The following is a 20,637-nucleotide window of genomic DNA, read 5'->3' as shown; positions in this document are numbered from 1 at the left end:
TCCCAGGTTCGATTCCGGTCAGGGGCACATGTCTGGGTTGCAGGCTCGATCCCCACAAGGGGGTGTGCAGGAGGCAGCCGAACAATGATTCTCTCTCATCATTGATTTTTCTCTCTCTCCCTCTCCCTTCCTTTCTAAAGTCAATAAAAATATATTTTAAAAATTACTCATAATAACTAAATACACACTCTGTTGGTAGTCTTCTTATAAATATTCATTATAATTCAGTGGTGTGGGTTTTTTTTTCTTTTTTAAATTGTTTGGTTGAGCCAGACTGTGTAGTTGAACTGAATAGCTTGATTGTGATACCTTAAAAGTTAAATGTCACTTTCTTTGAGAAATGAGGAAAGCCATATTCAAGTCACAGGATGCAAAATGTATTAACATTTACTATCAAACCTATGGCTTCAATATCTGCCTTTAGCATTACTAAGTGATCTTCTTGATATTCTTTCTGCTTTAAATAGTCTTCACCATTTTACTTAATAGTGGAAGCTTTTACTATTTATTTATTATTTGTTCATGAGTCGGATATTAAAATTCAGGCAATAAACTTGTGCTATTAATTAAAATGTTGCAAAGAAATCCACTATGTTCAAAGACTTGTGGAAATGTTAAGCCCATTGCTGGCCAAGGTACTTCATTTGTAATTGGCAGTACAGTGACAAAAAATTTTTTATAATTTAAAAGTAAATTCAAAGTATCTTTTCATCTTTTTAAAATTCTTATCCAAGGACATTTTTCCATTGATTTTCAAAGAGAGTAGAAGGGAGGGGAGAGACAGAGAGAGAAACATCCATGTGAGAGAGAGACATTAATTGTTTGCCTCCTGTATGCGCCCCGACCAGGCCATGCAACTGAGGTAAGTGCCTTTGACTGGAATCAAACCCTGGACCCTTCAGTCCACTGGCCGATTCTGTATTCACTGAGCCAAACCGGCTAGGGCTCATCTATTTTTTATGAAAAGTTAAATGTCACTTTCTTTGAGAATTACTTTTTTGGGGGGTAAAAACATGAAGGAAAGGCTAGAATATATTTTTCAGTGTCTCAATTTAAGCACCTAGATGTTCAGTACTTTCTGTTCCCTATAGGCCAGTGATCCCCAAATGTTTCAAACATGGTAAATATGGCTTATTAGAACCTCTTTTAAGATTCTGGCTATAAAGGATCATGGTCAACTTTTAAAATTTGGGCGGTTTTAACCCTATTTCTAGGTACTATGTTAGTCTAAAATAGGGCCCTTGGAAATGTATTTTAGAGAATTTTCCTTAGGTGATTGTGACAAAATCAAACCACAATTGGGGTCATTGCTATAGCTAACATTCAACCATTTTATTAGGGTGACTTATAATTCTGCAACTAGAAATGGTTTTTGTCTGGAGTTCTTCACATGTAGGGTTTACAGACTAATAATCATTCAAGAAGTATTTATTGGATATCACTTATGTTTCAGAGGATGGTACTCTAGGGTAGAGTAGTGAACAAAAAAGGTAAGTCTTCACGGAGTTTTTATTTCAGAGAGTGAACCAGACAAAATAAAGCAGGGCAAGGGAATATGAAATGTCAAAGGTGAGTTTGAAATATTAAATGGCATAGCAGTAGAAGATCTCATTGAGAGGAGAAGGAAGTTAACTATGCAGATATTTTAAGGAGGAAAAGTCCCAAGGCAGATGGCTCAGATAGATAAGTAAGTTTTGGAGTCATCAGCATATAGATCAGCCGTGGGCAAACTACGGCCCGCGCGGGCCGGATTCGGCCCGTTTGAAATGAATAAAACTAAAAAAAAAAAAAGACCGTACCCTTTTATGTAATGATGTTTACTTTGAATTTATATTAGTTCACGCCAACACTCCATCCATGCTTTTGTTCCGACCCTCCGGTCCAGTTTAAGAACCCATTGTGGCCCTCGAGTCAAAAAGTTTGCCCACCCCTGATATAGATGGTACTTTAAACCATGAGACTGTGTGGGATCACCAGGGGGACTAATTGTAGATAGGAAAGAGGTCCAAGAGTAAGTTTGAGGGCACCTGACAGAATTATTATTTTTAAAATATATTTTTTTATTGATTTCAGAGAGGAAGGGAGAGGGAGAGAGAGATAGAAACATCAATGATGAGAGAGAATCAGCACAGCCTTACACTAGGGATCGAACCCACAATCTGGGCGTGTGTCCTGACTGGGAATTGAACCATGACCTCCTGTTCAACCATTGAGCCATGCCTGCTGGGCTGACAGTTATTTTTAGGAAATCCACACTGCTAAAGCATTCAAGGCTAAAGGTTTATAGATTGTCACCTTTCAAACTGTTAAGAAAAAGTATGTTGTTTAACATTTATATACACACACAAATATGTAGAGCTGAACACCTGTGTTGCCAGCTAGGCACTTGGAACACCAAGATCAATTAGATAATCTTATACTTGAAGAGTTTACAATTTGAGACACTGTTAATTATAATACATCACAAAATGTCCTCTAAAATAAGTATTAAAGTTTTAAACTCTGTATCAAGAGACTTCAACATAAATGTGTGGGGTTTTTTTAACCTCACCCTAGGATATTTTTTTCCCATTGATTTTTAGAAAGAGTGGAAGGCAGGGAGGTGGAGGGGAGCAGTCGGGGAGACACATACAATGATGTGAGATTTTGATTGGTTGCCTCTTGCATGCAAGCTGACTGGAGCCAGGGATCAAAACTGCAACCCAGGTACATGCCTTGAGTGGGAATCAAACCCACAACCCTTTGGTGCGTGGGCCTACATCCTAACCATTGAGAAACACTGGCCAGGGCCAAAATACATGTCTTTTGATTCGCTTTTTCACTTGCAGATATTCACAAAATTCAGCCTCCAGAAATGATCCACAGTGCACAAAGTAGTAAGCACAAAGATGTTTATAGCATCATTTTCCACATTTGTGTAGAATTTGAAACCAACTTACATTTTTAACAGTTTGGGAATGGTTATATAAATTATAGTAGAAAATTGCCCTAGCAGGTTTTGCTTAATGGGTAGATTATCAGCCTGCAGACCAAAGGGTCCTGAGTTTGATTCCAGTCAAGGGCACATACCTTGGTTGCAGGCTCCTCCCTGGCCCAGGTCCTGGCCCAGGCTCGTGCAGGAGGCAACCAATCGATGTGTGTCTCTCACATCAATGTTTCTCTCTGTCTTTCCCTCTCTCTTCCACTCTCCCTAAAAAAAAAAAAAAAAAAAAAAAAAAAAAAAAAAAAAAAAAAATCAATGGAAAAATATCCTTGGGTGAGGGTTACCAAAAATTAAAAAATAAAATAGATAAAAAATAAATTATAGTAGCAAATTGACATATTGTTTAGCAATAAAAAATTATTTTACACAAAGTTTTTAATCACATGATTAAATACTTAGGGTCTAATATTAAGAAAAAATAGGCTATTAAGTTTAAAAAAATTAAAAAGTTATAGGCTATTAAAAATAGCAGGCTATTAAGTTTAAAAAAATAAAAAAGGTAAAAGCAAATCATTAAAAAAAGTCTTGATATAACATACACATACTAGTACAAGTGCACACATTTTAAGTGTACAGCAGCTTAAATTTTCAAACTAGTCTTGTCTGTGTAACCAGCACCCATATCAAGAAAAGTTATTATAGAACTTTGTTTCTAATCTTTATAATAATATCTTTCAAAAAGAAGAATTTGGTTTATTTTTCTACAGGCAAGTATCAATTGAGGAGGGAGAGAGGAAAGCCAAAGAGCTGAATGTTATGTTTATTGAAACTAGTGCAAAAGCGGGATACAATGTAAAGCAGGTAAGTGTTCTTTGGAGTATTTATCAAATTGAAAACACATATTATGAAATAATTGTGTGAGTATTCTATTCTCTAGTGTAAGATTTTCTTTCAGTTAGCAACAGTAAGCCTCACCAACTAGTTTATTAAACAGTGAAAAACATAAATGTGGCTAGTTTTTGGAAAAAGAGAAAAAGACTTGCCAAACTTTTCAAATCGTGCACAGAAAAAGTACTTTATTATGATTGCAAGATTGTGTGATTGCAAGGTTGTAAACTCACATCCTCTCACTACTTCCCTACTGCATTGTTTCAAGGTAACATTTCTTATTTTAGAGTTTGATGGTAAGATTATGATAAAAGAAAGCAAATATTGCTGTCAGGAATGGTATTTTCCTTATTGTGATGAAAGTACATCATGGTTACTTTATTCTTACAAACTACTAATGTGTTAACAGTGATTATAAAAGGAGTGTTTGGGTGGCGGGGGCGGGGGGAGAGGAAAATATCTGGGGACCTCACATTATCAAACTTTTCTAAAAGATGAAGTAGCCAAAAACTCACCTGCTTAATTCTCCAGGGCTATATAAATATAAAGTAGTAGTTGCAGATTTATGGTATTTACAGACCAATAAATTATTATAATTACTAGTGGCCTGGTGCACAAAATTTGTGCACGGTGGGGGGGGGGGGGGCGCTCAGCCCGGCCTGCACCCTCTCCAATCTGGGACCCCTCTAGCAATCTGGACTGCTGGCTCCTAACCACTCGCCTGCCTGCCTGATTGCCCCTAACCACTCTGCCTGCCGGCCTGCTCACTCCAGCTCGGTGGCCCCTGCCCTCCTAGTTGGGTTAATTTGCCTACTCACTCCTGATTGACTGGTGGGCGTGGCTTGTGGGTGTAGCAGAGTGATGGTTAATTAGCATGTTTCTTTTTTATTAGTGTAGATTATCCTATATAATAAAAGGGTGATATACAAATTGACCCTAACAGCAGAACCACTGGGGATGACTGGTCACTATGACACACACTTACCACCAGGGGGCAGACACTCAATGCAGGAGCTGCCCCCTGGTGGTCAGTGTGCTCCCACAGGGGGAGCTCTGCTCAGCCACAAGCCAGGTTGACGGCTGCCAGCACAGTGATGGTGGCGGGAGCCTCTCCTGCCTCCTCAGCAGTGCTAAGGATGTCCGACTGCAGCTTAGGCCTGCTCCCCACTGGCAAGTGGACATCCCCCGAAGGCTCTTGGGCTGCCAGAGGCATGTCTGACTGCCAGCTTAGGCCCAATCCCCTAGGGAGCAGGCCTAGGCCAGCAGGTGGACATCCCCCGAGGGGTCCCAGACTGCGAGAGGGCACAGGCCAGGCTGACGGACCCCCCCCCCCCCCCGAGTGCACAAATTTTTGTGCACTGGGCCTCTAGTATATATATAAAGTATCAAGCAATGAATGCATAAATCAGTAGAATAATAATCGATGTCTTCCACCCCCTCCCGTTTCCTCTCTCCCTCTCTCTAAAAATCAGTAAATAAATATGTTTTTAAAAAGTTGATAGCTCAAGCTAGAATTTGAACCCAGGTCTATTTATTTCCAAAATCTGTGCTCTTAACCATGCACTATTCTGCTTCTCTAATATTTAATCTTACCCTTGATTTATCCTTTTGCACTTCCCATCCCTAACACAGTAGGACTTTAATGTCACTGAATGGGCAGGAATCCAAGTGTATGATGAATATGAACTGGTGAAAAGAAAAATATTGACCATACTCTATTCAGTTATTAATTCACTCATCAGATATTTATTGATCACCTCCTACATGCCTAGTTACGTTTTGTTATAGGTGCTGAGATATAATAGCAATACATCTTAAGTCATATCATTATGGAGTTTACATTCTAATACGTAGCGTTAGGCAATAAGTGAAAATATAATACTTCATGAGGTTGGAAGTGCTTTGAAGAAAAATAAAGCAAGGTGAGGGAGATAAAGCGTACTGGTAAAGGGAGTTAGATATTTATGTTTTATAAAGGATAATCAGTGAAAGCCCTTCTGATAAGGTGGTATTTGAGCCAGAGATCTAAAGGAATTGAGGAAGTGAGTCATTTCTATATCTGGGGAAGAACGTTCTAAGCATCAAGTGTAATGACAAGATCAAAGGTGCTTGTCATGTTTAAGGAATATTAAGGAATTCAGTAAAGAGTATAGTGAGGGAGGGGGCAAGTGATAGAAATTGAGCTCATAGAAGATAGTTTTAGGGGACAGAGGTCTAAGTCTATGTAGGGTGTAGTTAAGGATTTGGATTTTCAGACTAAGGTAGGAAGATGTCTGAAGTTTTTAATTAGAGATTTGACATGAGATTTAGTATTTAAAAGAAATTACTGGCTGCTCTATAAAAAAAAAAAGGACTGTAGAGGATAAAAGTGGTAGCAAGAAGACATGTTAAAATTGCAAAAAGAAAAGTATTAAACTAATCCTTCATTTAAGACATGATAGACTACCAGAACTAAAGTAGCTATCTAGCAAAAATTCAAAGTCAACTAATACTGAGAACTCATGATATAAGAATTACAATGGTATATAAAATACTCCTTACCCATTGCCCGGCTGGCATGGCTCAGTGGTTGAGCATCGGCCTAGGAACCAGGAGGCCATGGTTCGATTCCATGTCAGGGCACATGTCCAGGTTTCGGGTTCGATCCCTAATAAGGGGCATGCAGGAGGCAGTCAATAATTCTCATCATTTCTATCTCTCTCTCCCTCTCCCTTTGTCTCTGAAATAAAAGTATATATCTTTTTTTTTTTAATTTAAAAAATAAAATACTCCTTACCTGCCCTAGCCAGTTTGGCTCACCGAGGACTGAAGGGTCTGGGTTCGATTCTAGTCAAGGGCAGGTACCTTGGTTGCAGGCTCTATCCCAGTCCTGGTCGGGGCGAGTGCAGGAGGCAATCAATGTGTCTCTCTCACATTGATGTTTCTTTCTCTGTCTCTTCCCCTCCTTTCCACTCTCTCTAAAAATCTATGGGAAAATATCCTCAGGTGAGGATTAACAAAAATACTCCTTACACTTACAAAGTTTATTTTCTTAATGGAAATTTTTCTGTAAGTTGGTGGAACTGATTAGCTTAGCTTGCCCTTTGAAGAATTGAATTTCTTCTTGCTTGGTTATAAAATACTTGGTTAAGCCCTGGCCAGGTGCTTCAGTTGGTTAGAGCGTTGTCCCAATATGCCAGAGTTGCAGGTTTGATCCCGATCAGGGCACAAACAAGAATCAACCAATGAATGCATAGGTAAGTGGAACAACAAACCAATATTTCTCTCTCTTTCTTTTCGCTAAAATCAATAAAAAAAATTTTTTTTAATTTAGAGGTATTTGGTTAATTTTATAATAATGGTAAGAACTAATAGCAATAGTGATTTTACTTTGAGATCTCCTTCTCCAATTCACTCCTTTAAATTAAACACCTGAAATTATAGCTCAAAATATTCAACTTGAAAATTTCTATGGAGAGACTATATTCAGCTTGTCATCGTCTCCAGAGCTAATTCTCATAGCTTTCACTGCAATTTAAATATGCCTAATTCTCTCTAAAAATTACAAGTAAAATACCATACAGCTAGAGGTGAGGGTGGAATTAATACCCCTTTGCCAGAAAGAAAATGTCTTGGCAAGGATGATTCAGAATGCCTATAGAAAGTGGATACTCAGCAAATACAAGTGTGAGGACTTAAAAAAATATTACCAGCTGTACTGACCCATACTTTATCCTGATATAGCAGATGCCTCTGTTAGTAGTATATCATTGCCAGTTAAGAAATGGATTTTTCTTTAATGATTATTTAAAACAAACTCCTAGAGTTTTATCTTTCCAGTCATATATATTTCTGTAAGGATAGAACTTGGCTTTTGTAAAGCATTTTCTTGACTCAATTTGAGATGTCCTGAGTTGAGTACAGGTTGGTGACATTGATTCTTTTAATTTAATTGAAATATTTTGAAAGAGCACTAAATTTTTAAAAATACATCAATTAAAAACTATAGATAAAGATTTTTTGTCATAGAAAATGGATTAAGTTTTTATGTCTGTGATTTGTTTGTAATAATATTTTACAAAACAAATTCTTCTTACCTAGGATTTTCAGCTATTTCTTCACATAGCCTTTTTCACAGTGTTTCCCATATAGAAAGATCTTCCATTTAGAACTAGATAGCATAAGGTAGTAGAAAGCAAGTGAACCTTGGAATCTCAGCTCTGCCACTTATTTGGTGTATGGCAAATATGTCCTTACTTACCCTTATATTTGTGTGTTTTAATTGATCCTTTTTTATATTTGATTAGAGATATTCAGCGGCATTTGTTTTTTCAAGTTGAAATTTATCAGTTTTTCTTCACTGTCACTCTGCATATAAATTAAAAATTTTTTTATATTTTTTCTGATTTCTTTTGTTGCCCATTTTTTGGGCGGTCTGGAGGATTCAATGGCTACAAGTATTGCTAATCTTTTTTTCACTTGATGAAAGAACAACCTTTCTCTGATCTATGATTATATGCTAAACAGTATTATGAATAGTCATACCCAAGGAATTAAATGATAATTCAGATGCAAGTGAACCCAAAAAAGTAATCAGCTAAAGGCACTAATCTATTGTATGTACTACACTCTATGCTTACTAATGTATATAGTGCTACTAAGCCATATAGTAGCACTTTACACATATAGTAGAACTAAGACAGGTCTATTTCTGTTTCTCAGGTCTTTCCTAATCCTATCCCATTGGGTGATTGCCTACAGATTACTCCTTTTCTATACTTCTTTCCCCAAACAGATTATAGCCTCAGTCTTTCATCTCTGGCCTTTGTTCTTTCTGTTTCCTTCTCAATTTAACACATGGAGCACTTAAACTCAGAGCACTTTGCACAGTATGTTTTTTTAAATATATTTTTATTGATTTCAGAAAGGGAGAGAGAAAGATAGAAACATCAATGATGAGAGAGAATCATTGATCGGTTGCCTCCTGCCTGCCCCCAACTGGGCAGTGAGCTCACAACCTGGGCATGTGCCTTACCAAGAATTGAACCAAGACCTCCTGGTTCATAGGTGAATGCTCAACCACTGAGCCATGCCAGTAGGGCAAGTGAAATTTTAAAACTGCCAAGTCCCAACTCAGATGTTATTGCCTAAAGATTTTCCCCAGCCTCCTGAAGAGGACTTTCTTTCATCTGTATTCTCTATCATTTTGTATTTCCTTGGTTTATAGCATTCATCACATTGTAACATGAGGAATTGTTTGAATCTATCTTCTTTGTCAGACTGTGAGCTCCTTGAATTAAAAAACTACATCTTGTTCATTTCTGTGTCCCCAGAAAACTTGAGACAATACTTCAAGTAGCAGATGTTTAGTTCAAGGGAGTTATATCACATTAACATAGGAATTTTACATTGTATGCCTAACGAAGAAAAGATATGACTAAAATAATCTGGCAGTTTATGTGTCACTAGAGGCCCGGTACACAAAATGTGTGCATGGCCGGGGGTGTGGGAAGGCGGGGGGAGCTCCCTCAGCCCGGCCTGCGACCTCTTGCAATCCAGGACCACTTGGGGGGTGTTGGGCCTAAACCAGCAGTCGGACATCCCTCTCGCAGTCTGGGATGCTGCATGCCCCGGTGACCATACTTTTCATACAGGTGAAAGGCATCTTGCTGTTGTATAGGCAGCTATATATTTTTTGCCCTGATTATAAAAAGTAGTACATAACATGATCCTTCTGAGGATCATTTTCCCCATCTTATGGGTGGAAAAACTGAAGCAGAAAGAAGTTAAGTAATTGGCTTTGTCACACAGTTATAAGTGTCAGAATCAGGGCTGACCACAAGATGTGCAAGCCAGAGTCCATGCATGTCATCGCTGCATCATCCTGTTTTTTCAGTGTTAGAGTAGCCTTGCCAGGTTTTAATTTTTAAATCTAAGAGACTGTTCCCAATATATAGGGTAGGGTCCCTAGGCCTGGCCGGCAATCGGGGCCATCTGTGGGGCAACTGGCGGGCAGGGCGATTGGGGGGCCCCTGCTGGCACCCGCCTTGGCTGGCAGTCTGATGCCGCCAGCTGGCTGGCCCCACCACCCAGCTCAGCCGCCCGATTGCCGCCGCCGATCGCCTCCCTCTTGGAGAGCAGATGCTCAACGCAGACGCTCAACGCTGCTCCCAACTGAGAGCAGCTCCTGCGTTGAGCATCTGCCCCCTGGTGGTCAGTGTGCATCATAGCGACTGGTCATTCTACCGGTCGTTCTGCTGTTCGGTCGATTTGCATATTAGGGTTTTATTATATAGGATTCTACCTAGTGAGCATTTGCTTATGTTTAGGAACAAAATAGGTATGAATCTGCTGTTTCTTTAGTCATTAGTCTTTTCTGTTCCCACATGCCTCTAAAGTGAGTATCTCACCACACTTGAGTGTGATTTTCCTTCTGAAGATGTTTTTCATTACATCATACCTCAAATACAAGCTAGCCACTTCTACAGGTGCTCTTTCCAGTGACAAAGGAGAAGCCAGCTGCATTTAACTTAAGAGGTGCTGTGTTGGTCTCTAACCTAGTGTTTTCTGAAAGACAAGGGTAATTTTGTCTAGACTGACTTTTACTATATGTATACTGACTTTAGAGCCTAACCCTTTATAAAATGGAATGCCACTATACAGTTTTACTAAATGAACAATCTGTCCTTTTTCTGTATTCCTATAGTACAGTATAGCGAACCTTTTGAGCTCGGTGTGTCACATTTTGAAAAACCCTAACTTAACTCTGGTGCTGTGTCACATATAGAAAATTTTTTTAAAATTAAATCTTTATTGTTCAGATTATTACAATTGTTCCTCTTTTTTCCCCTCCTCCACCCAGTTCCCACCCCACCCTCTGCCCTTACCCCTCCCACTGTCCTCATCCATAGGTGTATGATTTTTGTCCAGTCTCTTCCTGCACCCCCACACCCCTTTTCCCCCAAGAATTGTCAGTCCACTCCCCTTCCATGCCCCTGGTTCTATTATATTCACCAGTTTACTCTGTTCATCAGATTTTTTATTCACTTGATTTTTAGATTCACTTGTTGATAGATATGTATTTGCTGTTCATAATTTTTTTAAAAAAATATATTTTATTGATTTTTTACAGAGAGGAAGGGAGAGAGATAGTTAGAAACATCAATGAGAGAGAAACATCAATCAGCTGCCTCCTGCACATCTCCTACTGGGGATGTGCCCGCAACCAAGGTACATGCCCTTGACCGGAATCAAACCTGGAACCTTTCAGTCCGCAGGCCGACGCTCTATTCACTGAGCCAAACCGGTTTCGGCTGCTGTTCATAATTTTTATCTTTACCTTTTTCTTCTTCTTCTTCTTAAAGAATACCTTTCAGCATTTCATATAATGCTGGTTTGGTGGTGATGAACTCCTTTAGCTTTTTCTTATCTGTGAAGCTCTTTGTCTGACCTTCAATTCTGAATGATAGCTTTGCTGGATAAAGTAATCTTGGTAGTAGGTTCTTGGTATGCATCACTTTGAATATTTCTTGACACTCTCTTCTGGCCTGCATAGTTTCTGTTGAGAAATCAGCTGACAGTCGTATGGGTACTCCCTTGTAGGTAACTGACTGTTTTTCTCTTGCTGCTTTTAAGATTCTCTCTTTGTCTTTTGCCCTTGGCATTTATTTTTATTTTTTTTCTGTTCATCAGATTATTTATTCATTTGATTTTTAGATTTACTTGTTGATAGATGTGTATATGTTGTTCATAGTTTGTATCTTTACCATTTTCTTCTTTCTCCTCTTCTTAAAGGATACCTTTCAGCATTCATATAATACTGGTTTGGTGGTAATGAACTCCTTTAGCTTTTTCTTATCTGTGAAGCTCTTTATCTGACCTTCAATTCTGAATGATAGCTTTGCTGGATAAAGTAATCTTGGTTGTAGGTTCTTGGTATTCATCACTTTGAATATTTCTTGCCACTCCCTTCTGGCCTGCAAAGTTTCTGTTGAGAAATCAGCTGACAGTCGTATGGGTACTCCCTTGTAGGTAACTGTCTTTCCCTTGCTGCTTTTAAGATTCTCTCTTTGTCTTTTGCTCTTGGCATTTTAATTATGATGTGTCTTGGTGTGGTCCTCTTTGGATTCCTTTTATTTGGGGTTCTCTGTGCTTCCTGGACTTGTAAGTCTATTTCTTTCACCAGGTAGGGGAAGTTTTCTGTCATTATTTTTTCCAAATAGGTTTTCAATATCTTGCTCTCTCTCTTCTTCTGGCACCCCTATAATTCGGATGTTGGTAAGCTGTCCCAGAGGCTCCTTACACTATCTTCGTATTTTTGGATTCTTTTTTCATTTTGCTTTTATGGTTGGGTATTTTTTTGCTTCTTCGTATTTCAGATCTTTGACTTGATTCTTGCAATCCTCTAGTCTGCTGTTGGGAGTCTGTATAATATTCTTTATTTCAGTCAGTGTATGCTTAATTTCTAGCTGGTCCTTTTTCATATCCTCGAGGGTCTCGCTAGATTTCTTGAGGGTCTCACTAAATTTATCGGCGGTTTCTAGAAAATTCTTGAAAAACCTTAAAAGTGTGGTTTTGAACTCTATATCCAGTAGTTTGCTTTCCTACATTTCTGTCATTTGTGTCCTGTTTCTTTGTCTCCGCATTTTTTTATGCTTCACTGTGTCGATGGAGTGGCTTTCTGTACTAGGTGTCCTATAGGGCCCAGTGGCCCAGCCTCCCCAATTACCTGAGGTTGACACTCTTGGTGCATCCCCTTGTGGGCTATGTGCACAGTCTTATTGTAGTTAAGCCTTGATTGTTGTAGGTAACACTGGGAGGGATTGACCTCCAGGCCAATTGGCTGTGAGAATCAGCTGTGTCTGCAGTGGGAGAACTTCTGTGCTGGAGACACCCCTCCGGGGCAAAACTTGCTTCAGTGGGGCTTTGGTGCTCACTGAGTTTGCCCCCTGAGTGTGTCCTTTATGAATCCGAGGAGCTGCCTGCCCTTGGCATTTTAATTATGATGTGTCTTGGTGTGGTCCTCTTTGGATTCCTTTTGTTTGGGGTTCTCTGCGCTTCCTGGACTTGTAAGTCTATTTCTTTCACCAGGTATGGGAAGTTTTCTGTCATTATTTCTTCAAATAGGTTTTCAATATCTTGCCCTCTCTCTTCTTCTGGCACCCCTATAATTCGGATGTTGGTATGCTTGAAGTTGTCCCAGAGGCTCCTTACACTATCTTCATATTTTTGGATTCTTTTTTCTTTTTGCTTTTCTGGTTAGGTATTTTTTCTTCGTATTTCAAATCTTTGACTTGATTCTTGCAATCCTCTAGTCTGCTGTTGGATCTCTGTATATTATTCTTTATTTCAGTCAGTGTATGCTTAATTTCTAGTTGGTCTTTTTTCATATCCTCCAGGGTCTCACTAAATTTATCAGCGGTTTCTAGAAAATTCTTGAAAAACCTTAAAAATGTGGTTTTGAACTCTATATCCAGTAGTTTGCTTTCCTCCATTTCTGTCATTTGTGACCTGTTTCTTTGTCTCCACATTTTGGCTGCTTCCCTGTGTTGGTAGAGTGGCTTTGTGTGCTAGGTGTCCTATAGGGCCCAGTGGCTCAGCCTCCCCAATTACCTGAGGTGGACACTCTTGGTGCACCCCTTTGTGGGCTTTGTATACAGTCTTGATGTAGTTAAGCCTTGATTGTTGTAGGTATCACTGGGAGGAATTGACCTCCAGGCCAATTGGCTGTGAGAATCAGTTGTGCCTATGGTGGGAGAACTTCTGTGTTGAAGTCACCCTTCTGGGGCAAGACTTGCTTCAGTGGGGCTTTGGTGCTCACTGAGTCTGCCCCCTGAGTGTGTCCCTTATGGATCTGAGGAGTTGTAATCTGGATGGTCCCACTCTGACCACTGGGTACACTGGCTCTTGGATCTCTAAGGAGGTGCTAATTTAGCCTCTGCCTGAGGCTACCCATCAGGAGCTACGAAGAGATCTGGAAATTCCCCTTCCTTGTTTGGGGTTTGGAGGTGCCTAGATGAGGCCCAGTTGTGAAGCAATGCAAGCTGCTGTGGGACCTTGGACCTTCTCTTGGAAGTTCTGGGTCTGTCCAGACCAGCTGCAGTTTGTTAGATAATTTTCAGATTGCAAAAGCCTCTGCCACAGTTTGGGTGGGGCGGGGTCTCAGGGAATCAACAGGGCGGAGCAAGCAGCTATCGCTGATCCTCAGCCCTGCCCTAAGAGGCTCCGAGTCTCAGTGTCCCGGTCGCTGCAAGCACCTCTGAGAGAAAGCCGCCCTCGAGTTCCGAGTTCTGCCGGCTGCCAGACAGTCCAGTTTCTCCCCGTATGAGTCCTGGATCCCCAGAGACTTCCCGGAACTGGAGTTCAGAGCAGTCGGGGGCTTGTGACTCCCTCCCGATTCAAAAAGACAGCCGCGTCCTCCGTTGCCAGCCCTTGCCGTGTGCGCCTCCGTACCTCTGCACTTTACTTCCGCACCTCCTCTGAGTCTCAGTGTGCTTTTCTCTTTCCATCTAGTTGTAGAATTTCCACTCAGCCAGCCTTCCTGTAGTTCTGGGTGATGTCCGTTTTGTCTTTTAGTTGTATTTTTGAAGTGGTTGTGCGAGGCAGCAATTTCTGGTGTTTACCTATGCCGCCATCTTGGTTTCTCCTAGAAATTTTTTGATATTTGCAACCATAGTAAAACAAAGACTTATATTTTTGATATTGATTTTATATATTTAAATGCCATTTAACAAAGAAAAATCAACCAAAAAAATGAGTTCGCGTGTCACCTCTGACACGCATGTCATAGCTTCGCCATCACTGCTATAGTATGTCATTTATGACTCAAATGACATTTTTGCTGCTTATTTCTTAGCCGTTTGTTCATGTCTAATCTCACCAGTTGGAAAACATGGATCATGTCTTTATACCTCATTGCATACTGCTTTTCATACAGTATTAAATAGACATTTTATTTATTTACTTATTTAAATATATTTTTATTGGTTTCAGAGAGGAAGGGAGAGGGAGAGAGAGATAGAAACATCAATGATGAGAGAGAATCATTGGTCAGCTGCCTCCTGCACGCCCCACACTGGGGATCGAGCCCACAACACAGGCATGTACCCTGACTGGGAATCGAACTGTGACCTCCTGGTTCATAGGTTGATATTTAACCACTGAACCATGCTGGCTGGGCTAAATAGATATTGTAAAATGCTTTCATCATGGTAAGATCTACATGAGGAATAACCTAGAAGCTATATCCTTGAACACAGCATTCAGTAGTCATCCACCTTTACTTGATGCCATTTGTTAAATTTTTCCCTGCCAATTATCACATTTCTCTCTTTTCCACAGCTCTTCCGACGTGTTGCAGCAGCTTTGCCTGGAATGGAAAGCACACAGGACAGAAGCAGAGAAGACAGTATCCTTTCTGTTTCATCAGAGAACGTTGTTGTTATCACTAGTCTTGACAGCTCCACTTGGTTGGCTAAGGAATATTATGGCATTGCTTTTTATAGTCAGAAATTGATGGTTGAAGAGCATAGAAGCTATGAGGTTTTTTTTATAGTAAAACTAGTAGCCCGGTGCATGGATTTGTGCACATTGAAAGGAAAATAATTAGAAAAAATATTTTTTTAAGTATATTTTATTGATTTTTACAGAGAGGAAGGGAGAGGGATAGAGAGTTAGAAACATTGATGAGAGAGAAACATCGATCAGCTGCCTCCTGCACACTCCCCACTGGGGATGTGCCCGCAACCAAGGTACATGCCCTTGACCGGAATTGAACCTGGAACCCTTGAGTCCGAAGGTCGACGCTCTATCCGCTGATCCAAACCGGTTAGGGCAGAAAAAATATTTTAATATTGCTATTTGCCCTTTCTCCCTCAGCACCTGGGAGCCAGGCCCTGCCACTTGCCACCCTGGCTGGTCGCCGCATGTGGGACCTGATCGCACCCTATTGCCCCCACTGCCGCCCAGCTCCCACATGATGAGGGGGCAGGGCAGCAGCCCCACCACCCCTCCTGGTCACCGCCTGTGGGGGCCAAATTGCCCTGCCAATCACCCTGCCACTGTCCAGCTCCCAGGTGCTGAGTGAGCCAGGCGGCACCACCGCTGCTGGTTGCCCTGGAATCAGATCGGCATCAGGTCCTCACCTGGCTCCCTCAGCGCCTGGGAGCCCAGCGGTGGCAGGGCGATCGGGCCCCCACCTGGTGACCAGTGTCTCACACCCGCCTTGGCCTGGCGCCTCCCACTCACGTGCTCCATCATCAGGCCCGCTGCCAGCATGGCATCACCAACATCCGCCATGTTCCATGCCGCCCCCTGGTGGTCAGTGCACATCATAGCAAGCGGTCGAACTCCTGACAGGACTCCCGGTTGAGGGGACAATTTGCATATTAGGCTTTTATTATATAGGATGAGATCTGGTTATCCAAGTGCAAACTTGCTCCCTGCTGTTCACTACAACTGATCAGTGAGAGAATTTGTATTCGTTTGCTTGGTTATTTATTTATTTTTAATCTTTATTGTTTATAGTGTTAACATATGTCCCTTTTTCTCCCCCATTGACCCCTTCTATCCCAGCCCCACCCTATTGTCTGTGTCCATGGGTTATGCATATATGCATACAAGTCCTTTGGTTGAACTTTTTCTACCCACCCACTCTCCCCTACCTCCCCCCTGAGATTCCACAGTCTTGCTTGATTTTTAATGAGCAGGGGACTCTTAGAAATCCAATCTTTTCTTTTTTGAGCCTCACCCAAGGATATGTTTTTTTATTGATTTTTAGAGAGCAAGGGAGGGAGGGAGAGAGAGAAAGAGAAAGAAAAACATCGATCGGTTGCCTCCCATATATGCCCTAACCAGGGATCGAACCTGCAACCTTTTGGTGTATGGGAAGATGCTGCAACCAACTGAGCCATCCGGCCAGGGCCCAGCCTTCTTAAATTTTACTCCTATTGACTCTGTACATTTACCCCATAGTATGTATCATATTTTCCTCCCCTGCTTTTTCTAACATTCAAGTTTTCTATTTGGCCTAGGCAGGAAATAACTCTGTTTGGAACTTTATTGTGGCTTCTGCTTTCAGAAACAGAACATAATGAAGCACATCAAATATCAATTTTTTTCAAAAGATTTTGAATTTTGATATTTTCATTTGTTGTATATTTATCTTCTAGTGTTTTTCCATATACAGACATTTTTATTAAGCCATAGAATTTAAGCACTTTGTGTTCAGCACATCCCTCTTCTAAAGGTTTTATGTTTTCTAAGCCGTTATTACTTCTAATAGCATAATGTATTCCACAGAATTAAGTCCCCATCATTTATTAAATTCTCTCCCTGTTGTTGGAACTCTCTTGTAGGCTAGTTTCAGATTTTTATTATAGATAATTCCATAAGGAACATCATCTTAATGGGGTTTCTTGCTCCTGTAGAACAGTTTCCTTAGGATAAATCCCATGAATAGAGAGGTTAACCTCATTCTGACCCTGGCTGCATATAGTAAAATATAAGCAAGTTTATATTATTAGAGCACTTTGTTGTATGGTGAGCTGGCTAAATAGAAGGTAGTGTTTGTTAGTAGGAATGGAAGGGAGGGGTTGCCAGAGATATCAGTGTTGAGCAGAATTGGAATTGTACTTTCCCATTTACAGGTCCTTAACTTTTGTTTCAGTGATTGACATAAAACTGGAAAAGCCTCAGGATCAACCAGTCAGCGAAGGAGGCTGTTCCTGCTAATCCCTCTTGGCCTCTTCAACTTTTCTCCAGAAGCTCACTGCTTTGGCCCCCTTACTCTTTCATTGACTGCAGTGTGAATATTGGCTTGAACCTTTTCCCTTCAGTAATAACGTATTGCAATTCATCATTGCTGCCTGTCTCGTGGAGATGATCTATTAGCTTCACAAGCACAAAAAAGTCAGTGTCTATATTATTTATATTTTACAAAAAGTCAAACAATTCCAGCATATTCCAGTGATCATTTTAAACATTAGATACAGTTTCTTAACTTTTTTTCCCTTTTTAATGTTATGATAATGCACTTCAGAATGATGGAAATCTCAACAGTATGTGGTTTGGTTAAGTAATAGCTGTTCACAGCAGCATTTGCCTACCTACTTGACCTCTCCCTGCTTTTTTCATCTCTCCCTTACCCATTTCCTATTCTTACTCTCCACTCCTAAAAACAAACAAGAGGTGGCAAAGCATCAGTCAGACCAAGCCCATTGGAATTATCTTTAAATTTTAGTGATACCACTTGTTTTAGGCCTTGGGTCAAGATGTCCAAAATTATTCTTGAGCACTGAAGTAAATTATTTAGACTTTATTTGAGGTCAAAACTCAATTATCATGGTAGGCAGTACTCAAATAAGTGTTCTGGTGCATCTTTAAAATGAGTCCTAATGAACATAGTACTTACAAGTAATGAACAAAAAATTTATTTCTGACCAAAACTAATGACACTTTCACATGTTAGATTCTGGGAGAGAAAAGTAAAGCAGAACAGGTTTTTTTTATATTTAGTTTTTCTAATGAACTGTCTCTTCCAAGATTCTAAAATTGTCAGAATAGAGTTCTTCTGTTTATTTAAAAGAATTTTTTTAAGCAATAGATTTCTCCTGTTTTTTTGTTTTTTTTTTTAATGCTGTGCAGGCAAGGCACTATAGAAATAAAATTCCTTTAAGAACCAGTGGGAGAATTTAAATTTGGCACCTTGGTCAAAACTACTATATCCAGTAGAAATGATGATATCTAAAGCTTACCAACAAAAGAATCCTTAACAGAATAGCAAATACTTTGCTCAGGATATTTGGGGTCAGATTGAAAATGGCAGGTTTTCTTAATAAGTCTCTAGAGGAAGATCTGGAAAAGCATACACAGAAGAGGATAAGAGAGAATGGAAATAAAACTCAATATTATTGCAGATTTATGCCTTATTTTTTAGCTTTTTTAAATGTTGGGTCTTTCAGGCTGGTTTTGCTTTTTATTAGATCTATTGTATAGTTTGGTTAATTAACTAGTAATTTAGTTTTATATTTAAGCTACAATTAATCTTCTTTCTTTGGTGATATTTATTTCTTTGCCTTTATTAAAACTACTTTTAATTATTAGATGTTTTGTTTAATCTATTTAGAGCTTCATCACCATGGCAATATGTATTTCCCTTAAAACACTGCAAACAAATATACTAGGAGTGCACCATTTCAATCTTTACTAGTTATTGTGAGATTGCTGTGTAAGTTAAACACGTTTGTAAATACATTATTTGCAGGAAGAAATTTTCTGAGTTATGGCTCGGGAAAAGCCTGCGGAATTTATGTTGTAAGCATTACTTAACACAGTATAAAAACGGAAAAAAAAACAAAAGTATCTTCATACTTCCTCATCCCCTCATTACAACAAAACCCTTAACTGGGAGAACCTTATTCCCCTCTCTTTCCTCTTCCTCCTCCACTTCCCATTTATTATCACCTTCTAATATTCAGAGAGCACTTGATAATGGGTCTGAATAGAGAAATGTTTTAAGATAATCATTAGCCCACATACTAGTAACTTATACTCAAAGATGGGATGGAGTTGTAAAGTGCTTTTATAATACAATATTATTGTTAAAGGCAAGGGTTGACTCTTTTGTTTTATTTTGACATGGCATGTCCTGAAATAAATATCAATTCAATATGGCAAATGGGTCATATTCTTTATTTGAAAGAAGTTGTGATTTCTGACATGGTCGTGATTGATTTCCTACACTGTAGCATTTGATTCTTTTTATGTATCTTTAAGACAGTAGTGACCAGTATGCTGCTTTTAATATTAGTATTTTGATTTAGCTTAGGGTTCTTCAACTGAAGCAGTAAAATGTATTCATAGACGAGATTTTTTTTTAAATAAACACAATTTTGCTGCCAAAAATATATAAATAAAATACAAAAGAAAACAATTATTGACTTGGTTTCCCATTCCTGCCAAGGTTGTAAATTAACATGTGCTTCTACTTCTTCTCTAGAACTATAAAGGGGAACATAGAATCCAGGAAAATAAAACAACAAAAAGTGAAGGAGAGTGGCTGCAACTTGAAAAACAGGGCCACTGATGGAGGCAATAATAGGATGTGTTAAGAAAAGTAGTTTAAGCCCTAGCCGGTTTAGCTCAGTGGGTAGAGTGTCGGCCTGCGGACTGAAGGGTCCCAGGTTCGATTCCAGTCAAGGGCACATGCCTAGGTTGTGGGCTTAATCCCCATAAGGGGCATGCCAGAGGCAGCCGATCAATGATTCTCTCTCATTATTGATGTTTCTGTCTTTCTCTCCCTCTCCCTTCCTCTCTGAAATCAATAAAAATATATCAGTATTTAATGTTGCCTTTTTCACCTTTAGAAATTTAGGTGGGTGTATAGTGGTATCACATTTTAATTTAAAAACTGGTAAAAATACTGTGCTGACCAAACAAATGGGTGAGCCAGATGTGGTTCATGGGGCACCTCCAGATTAGATTGTGTTGTCTGTGAGGGTTAATGTTTCTCTTCAAGAATCCTATATAATAAAAGGGCAATATGCAAATTGACCCTAATGGCGGAACGGCGGGTCGCTATGACATGCACTGACCACCAGGGTGCAGACGCTCAATGCAGGAGCTGCCCCCTGGTGTTTGGTGTGCTCCCACAGGAAGAGCTCCACTCAGCCACAAGCCGGGCTGACAGCTGCGAGTGCAGTGGCAGTGGTGGGAGCCTCTCCCACCTTCTTGACAGCGCTAAGGATGTCCTACTGCGGCTTAGGCCCACTGGCCTAAGCTGTCAGTTGGACATCCCCCAAGGGCTCCCGGGCGGCCAGAGGGATGTCTGACTGCCAGCTTAGGCCCAA

General features: G+C 40.0%; 1 protein-coding gene across 2 annotated transcripts in view; it reads left to right on the top strand.

Moving 5' to 3' along the window:
- RAB6A (RAB6A, member RAS oncogene family) overlaps positions 1–19,642 on the top strand; it is a 53,653-nt gene extending 34,011 nt beyond the window's left edge. For both annotated transcript variants that reach the window (XM_070425598.1, XM_070425597.1), the window contains exons 6-8: positions 3,691–3,784; positions 15,131–15,197; positions 17,457–19,642. In XM_070425598.1, coding sequence (XP_070281699.1) covers positions 3,691–3,784; positions 15,131–15,197; positions 17,457–17,521 — 226 coding nt within the window. In that variant the 3' untranslated portion in view covers positions 17,522–19,642. The remainder of the gene's footprint in view (positions 1–3,690; positions 3,785–15,130; positions 15,198–17,456) is intronic.
- The last annotated feature ends 995 nt before the right edge of the window (positions 19,643–20,637 follow it).

The sequence above is a fragment of the Myotis yumanensis genome, unplaced genomic scaffold (assembly GCF_028538775.1).
Source record: "Myotis yumanensis isolate MYYU_CA2020_CCGP unplaced genomic scaffold, mMyoYum1.0.hap1 SCAF_10, whole genome shotgun sequence".
Taxonomy (NCBI): Eukaryota; Metazoa; Chordata; class Mammalia; order Chiroptera; family Vespertilionidae; genus Myotis; species Myotis yumanensis.
The sequence above is the reverse complement of the archived record's forward strand: the minus strand, read 5'-3'. Positions and strand labels throughout refer to the sequence as shown.